At 43.5% G+C, this 16,485-nt stretch overlaps 1 protein-coding gene across 2 annotated transcripts in view; it reads right to left on the reverse strand.

Moving 5' to 3' along the window:
- UNC13B (unc-13 homolog B) overlaps nt 1–16,485 on the reverse strand; it is a 1,359,370-nt gene that overhangs the window by 831,516 nt on the left and 511,369 nt on the right. For both annotated transcript variants that reach the window (XM_069212466.1, XM_069212457.1), the window contains exon 8: nt 4,064–4,286. In XM_069212466.1, coding sequence (XP_069068567.1) covers nt 4,064–4,286 — 223 coding nt within the window. The remainder of the gene's footprint in view (nt 1–4,063; nt 4,287–16,485) is intronic.

The following is a 16,485-nucleotide window of genomic DNA, read 5'->3' on the forward strand; positions in this document are numbered from 1 at the left end:
GCCATGTTACAAGCAGCTTGAGTAAAAAAGCTTGATCATGTACAAAGGCAGAGAGGGGCTCATATTTCCCAACTACCTACAACAGGCCCAGAGTGTAATGCTTCAGCACAGGCTTTAGAACTCTGGAGAAGCCCAGGAGGGTTTTTATGGACCCAAGTGAGATGTGGGACTGGATATATTAAAGGAGACCCGTGGGGCAAAACGCAGACAACGGACTCTCTCGCGAGGAGGCCAGAACACACAGATGGAGGAGCAGGAGGAGGCATTCCATGAAACGCGACAGGCAGAGGAGTGCGGCGCTAAAGAGAAATGGATGGCTAATGCTCAAACTGCATTAACACTTACACTACACAAGGTCAACAGGAATGGATGGTTAATAGCTGATAATGCAGTAATGCTTCTATTACACGACTCTATGACTGAGGAATGTGCGTGACAAGACAGCTATCATATGATGGCTAGTGGCCAAGGAATTTCCCTTTGATTAAGGGGATAGCGAAATGTCCTAATGTGCTGAAAGAGAATACATTCTCGATGTAAAGTTAGGAAAGCTTATATCTTGAATGACAGGAAGATCCTCATCCTAGGAAGGCCTCTGATGCATCTCAATGTCATGACATGGCAATGACAAGAAACTGGGTACATCAATGACAACCACTAATCCAAGTGCTGCTATGCTCCAGATGTTTTCCTGGAAGTTGTCAGACGTGGTCCTTTCAGGGGCTTAATTGGGGGAGATGACCCATCTTGCCCCATCTGAAAAAACAGACAAACTAGCAACCCTTCTTACCAACCTCTCCTTGTTGGCCACCACCGCACACAAAGGAGAACAAATTCTAGAACTGTGTTTATTATAAAAAACGAGTCAGCACATTAACAGCTCAGGATACACCGCCAGTTTTTAAGTTTTGAACAATTTAGAAGAGAAAATGTCACTCCATGAGGCTGCAGAACTTAGGTCCTAATGCACAATGTCATGTACCCCAACTACAGTATTCTTCCAAAGCCCTCACCCTCGTTATGGAGGTTCTTAACTCTGCCTGCAATCCGTCGCGTGGGAGGTAATGAAACAGAACACATACACCAGCAAAAACACCCCTACCTTGGAATATAATGAGAAAAAACACAAGTTTATGTCCTCGGAAGTCGAGCCAACATGGACAATTCTGAAGAACACGTTTTCAGCAAAAAAAAACAGCCCTTTGAAAATCTCTGTGAACAAAGGCCGGAGTCCGGCTCCAGCACTTAGCGTCCGTGTTCCGCTTGCACACACGCCCTGGCCTCTTCTTCTAAGCATGGGGTTAGGGCGCTGCTCGCTTATGCGCACTTTGTCACCATGGCTTAGATTAATTGGGCTATAAAGTTAAAAGTGGGAGAAAATATGGGCACTAAGAGCATGTTTTCTTGTTTCAATTATTCCAAACAGAATATACAATATTGTTCCAGCGTCCTGCACCTGTGCAGAGGCATCCTACAATGTGAGGATACTAGAGGCTCCATGGCAGAGAACCGGGCAGATCTGACTGCCAGAAGTATGAGCTCTACATGCAGGACCAGTGTCAATCGCGTTCCATTCCTGGGATAGCCAGCCAACCTGAAGGTACGAAAGAGGGAAAGTAATCCGAGGAGAAGTCAGACACTAGTCTGGCTAGCAAACTGGGAAAAATAAGCGGATTTTCAGACAGCACAATGCACAAACTAAATGATGCATTGCCTATAAAAAACTGGCAATAAAGCAATTCTGTTCCGGGACTGCATCACTCACAATTATGTTATATTGAAAGTAGACAGGATTCCTGTTCAGGGATCACAGTCCTTAAAATCTTAGAGCAAGTATCCGTTTGGGAGGAGCACCGTGAGAAAGGGGAGAGTTTTCCAACAGAGCTGTTAACATAATTATTGCTGCTAAGTTGTGTCAGAAAACCTCTGGCACTTACTTGGCTTTTTTTTCATCAGGGTAGCTAGACATGGGCAATCCCTCAATCTATCCTCCCTCATCAACGAGTGGAAATACTGTGCGTCTGGGGGGGGTGGAGGGAAGGGATTGTCATTCCCTCTGCCCAAGGAAGGGGATATTTTCCCTGTTTGAATGTTTCTGGAGCAGGACATATTTTAGAATACATAAAAGTGAGAACATTTTAAGTAAAAGAAACTGGAAAGTACATAAAGGGCCCCTGACAAACTCATGAGAAAACAACCAGGGAAAATAATTCTAAAGTAAGTAGAGAGTCTCTCCGGTAAGAGAAACTTGTGCAAGTCATGCCTCCATGGATTCTCCTCGGTCGCAAGCGTTAGAAAATATCTGGAGTTTTTATGGTTCTTAGGTGTTGGTTGGCACTGTACCCAAATACTGCAGCTACCATCCTATCAAAACGTGCTAATCAATTCCGTACTGAAATATCATAGTTTGGGGGCATTCCTGCCCAGAAACAGTATGCCCACTCACACGGGGTTATCATTTTTGAACAACCACCTCACAACTGCATGGTGGCAGGAATGGTACATACTCAAACACCTACGTAGGATGATTTTCTAATGCCTTTTTCAGAATTAGCGTGTATTGGGGTCAGAGTTGATGATATTTCTAAATCATCCATAACACCACAATGTATTTTAATTCTTCATATATCTTTGCCTAAAGATTAGCTTCTAGCTAGCTGCTTGCAGCTAAATGGTGAGTGCTGCCTTTGTGCAGTGGCTGAGGGCTGCTTACAGCCAATGTTAAGGGACTGTTTGTCAGGTAATAAACTCTGGCTTGGGTTCAGGGCAACAAAAGAAAACAACATGCACTGCAGAGTCTGCCATCCATTAGCCAATGTATAATTAGGTAGCCTCAAAGATTGACAATTTATTGGACCAACAGTGTGTAATGGCCTTTGATATAACCGCCTGCTCAGATGACTTGCCTGCCTAAACTCTCTATGGTTGAACCCCGATACAAGATCTGTAGCATACACAGGGTCGCGAGACGTTTGTCTGCAACTAAGTTCAAGGAGCAGCGATATCCAGGGAGCTACTCTCCTCATTCCAATCTAATACAAGAGCTCAGGTCACAGATTGCTGCAGTAGCAATGATAAGAACACATGATGGGAGTAGGTGCCTTAACTACAATAGACAGCCCATATTAAGATGATCTCATCGCAGCAGACATCCGTTTCCCTGTATCATCTAAATAGTCTATGTTTGTCAGACTACATTGGCAGCTGAACTAAGTCAATGAATTCGATTTACCAAATCATATCTAAATGCACTTACTCATTTTGTACTACTGTGGTCCAAGTTATCTACTTACCATGTCATCCTCCCCACCTCAGTCCAGTTCTCTCCGAGCAGCCCTTTAATTCACCCCTGAGGATAAACTGTTTGAGTGGTCTTTGTCCTTCTAATGGGCAGTGGCAGAAGTTGGTGTCTTCCAGTTCAAAATGTGCTGCTCTGTAAACTATAGCTATGCTCAGGATCACGTATACTACAGAGCGGCTTGCATAGAAAATAATTACCTTATACAATTAGGATTTTTATCGAGAAAGGTTATTAGCTCAAAAGCCTGACTATCCAAATATTTCCAGGACTGCAGCTAACTGACTGGCTGCTTTCCTTCTCGACTAAAGACAAACTTGCAATGACTGCGGGAGACTGTGTGCAGTATTTTGCGACTACGCATTTGCGAGTTGGATGGACCATCCAGTGATGAAGTCGCAATAAATCTCAAAACCCCACCAGATAGCAAAAAACATTCAGGCATCCAAATTATTTGTGATGCAAGATTTGTTAAAGAGAAGTAGACTGCTTTGCTCCTTGGATGGGCTGGTCAGTACAACCAAATACATGAACAAAATTGACATACAATTATGCTGTGCAATGAATAATTGTATAATTTCACACATAATGTGAAAGAAAATATTTACTACTGAAACCTTCCCAAAGACTTAGTTCCAGCATGGTTGACCTTCACACCCACACCCTCATCTGTGACTGTTGAGTTTCGCCTGTTTGCACAATTCCTTGAAGTTGCAAGTTTTTTTTACTAACTGTAAAAATAACATACGGCGCGAAGGTCCTTACCTCAAGGCCCCACGCTCCCGGTAATCCAGGTCGTAGCTCTGCACAGAGTCCATGCAGGAGTCGCGGGAGCCACCCTGTTGCTGTAGGTGGGACTGGACAGGGAACTGGTGCACCGATGCATTGGGCTGCGAGGTTGTGTGGTAAACAGGAGGAATGCTATTGCTGGTCTCACTGCGGTAATCACTGTCCCGGTCATCCACAGCACTGTCCGGGTCTTCAAAGGCTAAAGAAAAGGAAAAGCATGAGCAGAGCTTGTTTATCCGTAGAAGATCACCGTTGATTAAAAACTCTGCATGCCTACTGTCTGCTAATGTGAAGGTTCACAAGTGTAGTCCTTCTTCTCTCATCTGCACCATGAACTAGGCCTGACCCCATAATTACCTGCAAGCCTGGACCCCCAGCCTTGGGACTGCTTTGGGGTTCTTCAGTGTGCTGGAGCAGTGTTACATATTCCCTGCATTCACATACAGGTGCCCCTGCTCAACACTTCTAAGATCTTTCTTCAGTCGCACAAAAGCGGTCTGGCTGGGGGGTCAGAGTAGGGATCCGAGTATAGTCAGAGCATCACTTTACGTTCACCTCAAGACTTGGGTATTAGTAGTTGCAGCCTAGCAACTCCATGCCCTTCACCATAGGGTGGAGGCAGGATCACAACTTCATGGATGGCATCCCCTCGCGTGGAACAGCGATACTAACGTCAAGTATGGCGGAAGAGACACTGGAGGACACCCATGCTCGTAACAGTGTGCACAAGGGTCCAGTTAGCAGCTTCACACACCGTTAACAATGGAGCGCACCAACTCTTATGAGCCGAGGCTTCTTTCCTCACATCAGGGGACTGAAACAATCCAGATGAGGCATCTCCGGTGAAGTTTCACCTGGGCTATTTGGACTGCAGAGAGAGGAGGTATGATGTTTCACATACAAACGTAAGAAGCACTGGCAAAGCCTACAGGTCTTTGCTTTAAAAATCCGAGCTATTTGCTTTGCAAATGCTTTTTGCATTGACATTCACAAGCAAATGCATGCTAAAAAAATTAGCAGTTGTTGTTCAATTGGCTCTTTTTAGGCAGAAAGGGGAGTTTATTCTAATAGGACAAGAAAATATAGTAGTCTGGAATGAGGAATAATTATCCAGCCGGTTTACTTCAGCTTAGTAGCTGCACGCTGCAGATTAACTGTGTACATAATACATTAATTACTTTGCAATGAGTCAACTTCTGTTAGGAAATTCATTACTTGTCACAGGAGCCATGGGTTATCCCAGTCTATTCTTGTAACTATTGAGTTAGCTTGTATGAGCTCTAAATGAACTTGCAAGTCTGTTGATGAGAGCAATTAATCACCTTTAATAAGTCAGCCTGTGAATTAAACTAATTAGCTGCATGTGTGCCGTGAATTAGTCAGGTTAGCTGGCGTGTTTCATCAATGGATTAGCCAGGGGTGATAAGTCTAACAAAATATTTAAAAGGTTCTTCAGACAGAAGTACAGACACGTGTGTGCCAAGGATCAGACAGTTGACGTTTGTGGAGATCACCCTAGATATGTTTTACACATTAAACAAATGTACCCTCTGGGTACCATGACTCAGCCATGGCACAGCCAAGCAGTGTTCTGCACTAAGTGGCCAGCCTCTGTCTGCTAGAACTAAGCCATCGTCCGTCTGTTCCCCATTAAACACCAGGCATGGGATGAGTACCTCACAAAGTAGACAGCCAGCCACAGCGTGACATGGAGTGGCGCGGACCACAGCAAAGAGCTGTCCTCTGTGCCATGGCTGTGCAATGGGCGACACATTAGTTGGCCCGGGACTGTAAATTTGCAAAGCAGCATGCTATGAATGCTTGGTCAACAAATACACATGACACTAACTGGTAATTTCGTTAGAGCCATGATTAAAGCGGTTTGAGTCCGACACGGAGGAAGTCTTGTACGCTCCATGAATTTAGTCCACGTGTGCCAAGAATTAACTAGCCATTCGCTGTACAATATGATTTAGTCAGCACGTGGATCGCTCTAACTGGTTCCTGTGACTACGTCCGAGAGTCACTCACCTGCCTCCCAGTCCTGAGTACGCGTGCTGAGCTAGGATACGGAAGCCAATGCTTGTTTGTACCTTAACAGGCTCACTTGTGTCCAATATGCAATTCGACTGAAAGAAGATTGGGCTTTTTTAACAGATACATTGGTTTTTTTACGCAGTACAGTCCAGTTTAAAAGGCATATGAGCTCATGTGGGAATCATTTCGGAGGAGAAACAGAACAGCTTTTATGAAATTAAAAGTCTTGTCTGACTCGATAATGGCTGTCTGAGATTGAAGCTCATGCCTTTCTCCATAACTGATGTGAGAGACAGGAAATCTTCCCTGCCCTCATAACTCATGTCTGAGACTGGAAGTCTTTTCCTACTGGCTAACAGAGGTCTGAGATCGGACGTCTTGCCTGACTCCATAACTGATGTCTGAGACGGCATATTTTGCCTGACTTCATAATTAGGGCCTGATTACAACATTGGATGACGGTGTTAATCCGTCCCAAATGTGACGGATATCCTGCCCACCTTATTACGAGTTCCATAGGATATAATGGACTCGTAATATGGTAGGTGGTATATCGGTCACATTTTTTAACACCGTCCTCCAATGTTGTAATCAGGCCCTTAATGTCTGAAATGGGAAATCTTGTCAGACATCATAACAGATGTCAGACAACACATCTTGCCTGACTTCATGAGGGCTGTTCGAGATCAGAACTTTTGTCTGACGTCATTAATGGTGATAGATGCTAAACAATTTGTGAAGAGGTAAAGACTTGGAAGCCGCACTAGTAAAACTGGAATCTTTTAAAAGTACTTAAGACTTCAGGCAGACTGAACCCACCAGATAACACTATGATCTAGGCCTGGTTATGCCACAGAGCATCTCCTTGAATTTTATGATCCAAGCTGTGATTTACCACAGCTCTGATGCATCACACTAGTGTCTAGGCCCAGTTATGGCGAACCAGTACTTAGCTGCACTCTTAACCAACAGTGTTCTATACAATGAGGCACTCTACATACTCCAGTGAAGCACTACAGATGTGCACACTGACACTATAAATGCCCACTATTACAAGGCCTGCTCAGGTCAACACCAGTCCATGAAGGGTCCCCTCTGCCAAAGGCTACCTAAGCACAGATACTGAGCTGACGTAGACTGCAATCTCACAAGTTCAGCTCATGCATGCTCAAGGGCAACTAGCCCAGAATCTCATAGACCAGCTGTGCAGCACCTGACATTATCGTAAACGATAGACCCTGGTGGTTAGCACTCACAGTCCATTATAACAGAGCTTACAGAGAGTGAGATTCAGGTAGTGAGACTCACTCACTACAGAAATCCATAACCCATTAATCCAAAAAGAAAATAATACAGCCTATTTTAACATGTGTATTAACAAATGTGATTTCATGATGCAACACTGCAAATACTAATAATGTATTGAAAAAAATAATAATAACATTTTGTGTAAAATCAAGGTAATTAGAAGTGCATTCCTTTCTGCACTAAGGGATCTCTTTCTTTGGTATGTACAGAAATCTGGTATAAAAACCATCAAAATATAATTAATTTGTGAACTCATTAATGGTTAACCAGCATCTGTTTCAGCAATAACTCACACTTTGTAAATATTAGAATGTGTCCTTTAGTACTACACTCACTGAATTGCTTCTGCAGGACATAATGCACACACTGTCGAACAGAAAAACAGAGGCCAATATATTGCAGTGAACATTACTCCAGAACTACAGGGTTAGCAATGCTAAACTATTTCAGCGGGTCTTCCTCCTTTCTGCAGTCTTTGAAGCTGTTGAACTTCCTACTGATGGTGACGACCCATAAATAGCAAAGGTCTCTTATGTCCTAGCAAATCCCCTGTGGTTTCATTCAAGCAGGATCCTACCACAGCTCTATCAGATAGAGGGGCGGTATTAGACTCCCAACCCTCAAAGAGAAGGCACCATTCTGTGTCAAAGCATAATCTCCCAGAAGACTAGAACCCAAGATTCAAGCCTCTGGAAGCAGAAGGTTATCGAAGTATCGCTACTGCTCAGCTAAAGCATCAGAAGAACCCGCAGCGTCCCCCTTGATTCTGAGGAGCAATTTGTTTGGGATTCTATGGTTAAAGATAATAGGCAGTGAAATATCCGGCTATAAAGACTGGAACAGGCCAGAGGGTTGTAAGGGACTGACTTAATGTGGAACACTTACCCACCGTGCACCCTCAGGTACTGAACTTTACAGCAGTCCAAAGAGAGACAAAATGTTGAGGGCCTCAGAATAAAAATAAAAAAAGACTGAGGCAGGCATGGCCTCACTGGAACCAAAACCACTTGAGGAGGCTTATTTTATAAACGAAGACCACTCAAAAAATAATAAATAAACATCATGTGAGTGGGGCTGATCTCTCGGCAAGGTGTCTCTCCATCATGCTCAGCTCTTTCCCATGCCAGTTTTGTTCAGACACAGGGTCCACTATGAGATGTGGAATGAGGAAATCAAGTTATACATAATTATTTGAAAAACTGGGCAAGGTTTTTGTCATTTAAAAAATAGTAACGTTACTCGACTTGATTTCGCACTCCGATCTTACATGTTCCTTAGAGGATCCTTCTAAGAAATGAAATGCGACTCCCTACTGCTACATCAGAAGACCACCAGGCGACGGCGAAAGGGGGAAAACAAACCTCTCAACATCCAGGGATGCTGAAACACCAGAGGTAAGCATGAGAAAAATAATGTACAAAGGGTTTGCTAACTTTAGTGTGAATGGGGCTAACGGGAAAGGGGTGTGAATTGGAAAAATACAATAAAATATAACAGAATGTAAAGAACAATATATTTAATGATCTTACGACTTTGGAGGCTTCAAATAGTAAAAGGAGAGAAACAACATAAGGAAGTTGCTGAATCGAGTGGCTCTGAATCGAGAGTAGAAGGGGTGGTCAGGTAAAGTCTGGGGAGCAGTAGGAGGCTAGAAGAAGTATTAAAAACATTGAAATCGCCCTTCTTAGGATTTCGAGATTCAACAAAGGAGATTTAGTGGACTAGAACATAACCTTCAAATCCACTTTACCTCCTTTAAAATCCCAACTTGGTGAAGAACATTAACTCAGGTTAAGAATGCAGGTTAATTACTGAAAGGTATATCTAGGCACTACTTTGTAAGTGAAAACTTCAAATCCAATGAAGCAGATCATGAGGTAGTCATCAAGTAGCAGAAAGGTCATTTTGAATTACCATCCTCGTCCACACCTTCTAATTTACACAAACCAGATAAATGGTAAATAAGGCTTCACTGGCACAGGGGACATTTCAATTCAGTGGGCGGAGGCTGAATGTCATGGCCTGTAGAACACTGGAAGAAATAACGGGTATGCATACTTTGCATTTCAGAGAAATACAGAAAACTTTATCACATACTGTCTTTAAAATCGAGGCAAACATCGCTGTAAAAACTCCAGAAGGAGACAGGTGGCATGACTATCGCTTTTGTTGGGAGCATTCGCCATAGTCTGTAAGCAATTAAACTGCAACAAACTCCTCTCTGCAAGTTACCAGTGGACGCACAATATACAAAGTATTTATTGTGAATAGCATGCTGGAGAGTAAGAAGTCACAAATTATTATTATCGGTATTCATCAGCACCCAGGAGGACCACCACCACCAATACCACCAATACCACCACCACCACCACCAAAGGTTCATTATAAAATGGACAACCAAATCCAAGCACAGTGTGTTTAGGCTGTGGCCAAAATGTAAATGTTTTTTGTGGATCTCTGCAGAGAAGAAAAAGAAGCCAACATGCACAACCCCCAACATATTAAATTCCTTACAAAGAAATATGGGCAAGAGGTTCCACAATCAGTGGATAGAGGACCTCCCAAAGACAAGTCGCCTTCTGAGACATAATGCAAATTAAGCCAAGTGGAAACGAAAAACCCAAATCACAGGTTAGGCCTAATAAGAATACTTGGATTCAATTGTACACAAGGGAGTAGTATAACGTTGTCTACTTTGCCAAACCCATAAGTGGAGCATCTTTTATTAATCTCAGTTTGTTTTATTGTTGCACTATCATAAGAGACAAATGTTAGTCAAACATAAATTGTGACATCAGTATTGCAAGGAGATTCAAGCTTATAGATTTCTCTGTCGTTCCACGATTACGAAGGTGAAACCTATCTATATATACTATATGTATAGGCGGTTTGCTCCACATGCAAGCTATTTTGTTCCATTATTACCCATATGTATTCCTTCTGCCATTTATTGAGACTTTAAACACTGCAAGCAAAGCAGAGGGACAAAAGACAACTGGCTGAAAAAAGCCCAGCCGAATCACATATTTCTATATTTTACTGAAGAATTGAGAACACCTGGGCCATCAATAGCTTTCCCCACAATCTTAAAAGAGAAAAAATATATATTCATTTTTGTTTGCAGTGATGGCTTTTTGGGGAAATTTACGGAGGTTTCAAATGCCCACACTACAGAGCTGCAGAGCAGACGTCCTTCAGCCATTATGACGAGGCTCCAGGGAGCAGGTTTCCAAACCTGCCTATGATTCATCCCAGTTAATCTTGGACCAAAGACCGGAGAGGGACGGGTCATTCGGGAACGTGCTTGTAATCTTGCCAGCCAAGACTCAGAGTTCCATCTCGCTGGTTCAAGCCATGGAGGCGGCATCTAGCAATACTGCAATTGCAGGGAATGGAAGAAAATACTGTCAGCATCACAAGCTCCAGGCCAGCTGGGGCAGCACTGTGTCCTGACTTCCTAGTCCCTTTTGTAAGCAAAAGGTATAAAGCAGTAATAAACTCTGGTCACTGCTAGTCATTCCACGAGAGCACCACTTAACAACTGTGTCCATCCAGGCCAGTGGCGCAGGTTACTCTAATCCTTACTGTTGGGGTAACAGTAATACTCCATGCCAATAGTACTCCGCCTGTAAGGAGGCTGGCAAAAACAGCCTGGTGAAGCAGCTGAGATGAGGAAGCACAATGTTTATTCCCCAAGCACAAAACTACCTACATTGAACAAAATATAACACGTAGCGACATCAAGACACGAACACACGGTCCTCTCTACAGGAATGTTGTGACTAACTACTAAACAAAAGGGTGCAAAAAGAGAGGTCGACACTCATTTCAGCCCCTCCTTTCAAAAACTGAGCCTAGGAGGGGATGAAAATGAGTTCCCTTTCTGCAGATTAACACGCACAGACAGGGTCCAGAGACCGGAGGGGGAGAAAAAGGCATGCTCTGCGAAATATTGGAATATTCATGCATACAGTCCTTAGGAAAAACTTTTTCCTACAAATCTCAACAGCCTGGCATAAAAGGAAACGCCACCCCGAATATGGGGAAATCATTTCTGAAATTCACATTGACAAATACACACACCCACATACTGCAGTTTCTGTGAACGTAAAGTGACAAACGTGAAACATAATGACCAGCAATAGATGTAAGTGCCTGGGGGAGGGGAGGGTTGTGCAATGAACATTACCTGATCTCCATCTGCAGACTATCACCGAGGGGACAAGCAACCCTCCTCCCAAGAGGTGGTAACTATCGTCCTGAACTTGTTAAATGTTCACAAGCCCATGATGATCCCTGTTGTGGAAGACGAGGTAGTTTCTAAACTTACTCCAATGCCATTTACGTGCACACTCCCAACACCCTGTGATAAAGGACGCTTAGAAACTACCACAGTGGAAGATGAAGAGAGCGGGTGCTCAGGCTTCACTGCATCTCACTTAAGACCAACCCATCGACACTCACCTTTCAGTCCCTCACCTGTTCCGCAGTTACAACCTGGACTAGGCAGTTATTTTCAGAGCTTGGGAATTATGCCTTCCTGAAAGGCACATGCACTCTACGTGCCCTACTTGGTAACTTCTGCATGGTCTGCATTTGGTACTCTGAGGAAGCTTGTCAAGTGATCGCTTCCCCTCTCTACTCAGGAATTTCATGAGGTGCTATTAGACAGGGTCTGGAGCAGAAGGAAAGAAATGGGCCTGTGCACCAGGAGATGTAAGACTTCATACTTCCATTCACTGGAGCTTTGCTTTAATCAAGGTAGATCAGAAATTATATCTTTGTGTGTGCTAACAATTCGCAGATAAAAAATCTCAAGCAGCTAGGTCTGCGAGCACAGCCAAGGATGAAGTGTTTGGTTTTAAGACCACAATTGCAAAACCGGATATTCTAGTCTCTCTGTTAGACCTGTCAGCAGTAGGGTGTTCTTCCCTCAAACTTTTTGCCTTACTCCTCCCTGTTTTGCTGATCTCGTTATTGCTGGCCTTAGGACTCTACACACTTTACCACTGCTAACCAGTGCTAAAGTGCCTTGTGCTCTTGCCTTTAAGCATGGTGAAATTGGCTTACACCCAGTTAACACATTTAATGTACTTATAAGTTCCTATTAAAGTGGTACTACATGTACCCTGGGCCTATACAGTAGACGCCACTAGTGGGCTTACAGCACTGACTCAGCCACCCATTTAATTGGCCCCTTAAACATGTCTCAGGCCTGCCACTGCAGCCTGTGTGCACAGTTTTAAACTGCCAGTTCGACCTGACAAAGTAAGTCTTTTGCCAGGATTAAACTTTCCTTTTTAATGCATGTCACCCCTAGGGTAAGCCCTTGACAGACAATTGGGCAGGGTGCACTGTATTTAAAAGGCTGGAAATGTATTTTCAAATTTTACATGCCCTGGCAGTGAAAAACTCAAATTTGTTTTTCACTACTGAAAGGCCTACCTCTCCCATAGGATAACATTGGGTTTCCTTATTGCATTTAATAAGTCATAACTTTTGATTGGGAGCAGGAAGGAATATAGAGTTTGGTCTCTAAAGAATTCTGAATTGAAACCCCCTTTAATGGTAAAGGCTGACTAAGTCACAATTCGGAAAATGCCTTTTACAAATTTGCCATTTTCTTGCCCTAATCATTTGGTGCCTGCAGCCTCTTTCCTTGGTCATGTGACTAGGTGTGGTGGTGGTGGTGGGGGGGGTGGTCGCTTCTTTCCATAAGTTTCTCCCACAATGGATTTCTCTGCTGGCGAAGGCCTGCTTTGCTGCTCAAGGATTTTTCTTCTGTTGTGGAATGCCCTGCTGAGGTCAGTCTGCCTGTTTAGACCCAGAACCTTCAGACTGTCTCCAAGGATCAGTCAGTTGACCTCCTGTCCTGAGCTACAGAGACACAACAGGCTCCTCAAGACCAACTCAACCCAACATCAGCGTGGCAATGCAGCTTCTGTTTGGCAGCATTACAAGCACCAGCCCAGTGTGATGCATCTCCATGCTGCCAACCAACCCAACTCAGCACAATTCCTTGCAGCCCCAGCGGCTTCATCGACCTTGATGCAGTGTGACGCATCTGGACGACCACTTCACAGTTCCTGCTCAGGGGGTTTCATCAGCACCGACACAGAGCGATGATTCTCATGTGATGGCGTACCACATGCTGACACAGGACTTTGCATCTCCATTTTTAAGAGAACTAAACTCAGTCCTGTAGCAGAACAAAAATGCTAATTAAATAATAAGCACGTTTCCATTGTTTCATAAGATAATCATAAGGTTCACAATCATGTAAGGCCAAAGGTCCTTTTTGTCTTCTCCAGAAAAATAATTTATTTTGAGCACCATTTAAAAAAACAGAAGCATTACATAAATAAATCTAGGTAACTGTGTTCAGGAGCGGAAATTCCGACTATCATGGAGTCTTCAGGGATGTGAAATCACAGTGTTGTTGGGATAGTCGGCTAGAAATAATGTGTTCCCTTGAAGACAAAGAGTAGAGCCCCACTTAACGTGGGTGTGTCAGAAAAGAGTTCAACTGATGTCATTAAAAAATAGGCCCCCTAATACTTGCACATAGGTGGTAGGATGAGCATTAAAGAGACAATGCCCCAGTCACATTACTCTGGCAGTAATAAAGAAAGCCTCTGAGAAAATGAGACACAAGATATTTTCTCTTTTTCTTGAGGTAGGGAACGTTCAGAAGATGGAACAAAGAAATGGTTATGGAGTTCATGCGGCTGTCGTGAGAAGAAAGGGAGAATTCAGATAGTGGGAGGCCCTCTCCAAAGAACTGCACATAATCCATGTCTGGTAATGCTGACTGTTGGATTTAGGAACTGTAGCTAGTTATACTTGTGTTTTAAGGTTGCTGGTGGATAAAAGTGGAGTGAGTGCATGCAGAATCCTTACCTTGGTATACTTACTAGAACTGAAACGTTCCTCTACAATAGCTACAACACTTTTCATTTTAGTGCACTATGGGCAATACAGTAACTTCTAATAGGTTAGAGAGAGTTAAGCAACAACAGACTGAGCTCTCACTGAAAAGTAAGTTATTATGTCCCAGACATGGAATGTGACTACTGCCTGCCCAGGTTGGGACAAACAATCAATACATTTTTTAAGCATGTCACTGTTGATTAAAGTGTTTTAGTTTTTTTTAGCTTCTGAGGTGAAACATAACTTGCTTGTAGTTCTGGTATAATTTGCTGAGGAGGAGAACCTTATGGGTGATTAGCACAACCAAGCCTTACACAAGCCTTGGGAATCAGAAATGTAATAGCAAAATTAGGAAATAAATGCACATAGAATGTAATTTATCTTCCACTGTCCCGTGGATTTTAAATGTTGTGGACCTCCTGTTAACAAGCAACTCGGTGAAAGCCTCAAGTAGGGTTAAATGCATCACTGACGTGGCTTGTACTCAATATTTGTAAACGTTGTACGGTGTGGGGAAAAACATAATCTAGAGATTTTTCTACAATTTTGGAATGCCTTCCTTGCTCGGTTGGAGCAATCAGCTGTAACGTTTTTGGTTCAGGAACTCCTGGACCAAAATAAATGTTGATACAAATCTAAGTCCAGGGGTATTCTGTTTGGATGTAGTAAAGTGCTATGAAGGACAGACTTCCGTTTTACACTCACATTAGTTTTTAAGGGGCGCAGTACTTTCTGTTTGTTGATCTTGCACCTAACCCTAAAGAAACACACTATCCCACGGCTGACAGTCTTCATTTTGTATCACAGATATGCAGCTGGAAAAACTGACTTTGCATTCCAGATGGGCTATCTTCCAAAGCGATTGCACTGCAAACAAGATCCCAGCATTAACCAGCATGAGATGCAAAAGTCCAGATGGAAAAGATGGGCAGAGCTGGAAGACAGATTTGAAAATGATACATCTGATTTGTTTATTAAACGTACTGGCAGCATTAGTACTTTCCACTCTGATCCTAATGCAATACCCTGCTCTCTCCTTGGCTACAAGTGCAGTCTAGTTTCTAACAAGACCATGAATCCCTGATTGAAAGCAGAGTTTCCAGCTCTTGTGGGGAAATACTCTTTAAGGAGTGCTTTACTTCCATTCAGCTCCCTGGGGTCTCAGTGCATCAAGCTGTGGGGTGGAAGGAATGAGAGTTGTTTTCCCTGAAGAAGACTAATCCTTAGACAGGGTATTGCAAAGCTCTGAGTAGCTGGATGCTGTGGGAACATGGTGGATGCTGATCATACAAGGACAGAGTAACACAAACACAAACACACACCCACACCCAGCACATGTAGCAGAGGTTTTCTCTGTATGCATGAACATCCACATTATTTCCCTGTAAAGAAGCATGCTGTGGCACCATGGAACTTGCAAGGAATTAAAATGTTACCTACTCTGCTGCTCTCCCCAGCCGAAATAACTCCAAGTGCCTGTGTGGACAAGGAACGGCAGCAAAGAACAGAAGGGAAAAGAAAGCTTTACCTGAGGAACAAATATACCACGAGGCTGGACCATTCATAAAGAAAAATATCCTTATCGGCATGTGCTCTAAGCCACCCAAAACATTCCGCGCCCATGACTTCGTATTTCCAAATATGCATGTCGCCTTCTCCAGTGCAATAACTTGTATGCTAAGGAACTACCAAGGCCTTTTTTAATAACAGTAAATGCTTTTCAATAAACAACTGCACAGTATTTAACGGTGTACTGCAAACCTCTGTTCTAAGCTAGCGACCACTTATGCATGGACACTGGCAGGATATATCACGCGGGTGCTGAAGTACACACAGATAGGATGTGGTTAAGTACCTCGGTGGTCATCATAATTTGTGGCTGGTGTTCTGACTCACAAGGACCATGTGGTTTGGTGGCTCAGTGACCATTCCACATTGAGAATAATAGCATTGACGCCAGGGCCGGCTCCTGAGCGTCGCACCACTGGCTGAGCCAGAAGCAGAAAAATAAAACGATAGTGTACTATCGTTTTATTTTTCTGCTTCTGGCTCAGCCAGCAGTGCAGAGAGGGGCGGGGCTGGGACACAGGAGGTGGGAGGGGAGAGTGCACCTAAGTGCGCAT

Source organism: Pleurodeles waltl, chromosome 1_1 (assembly GCF_031143425.1).
Source record: "Pleurodeles waltl isolate 20211129_DDA chromosome 1_1, aPleWal1.hap1.20221129, whole genome shotgun sequence".
Classification (NCBI taxonomy): domain Eukaryota; kingdom Metazoa; phylum Chordata; class Amphibia; order Caudata; family Salamandridae; genus Pleurodeles; species Pleurodeles waltl.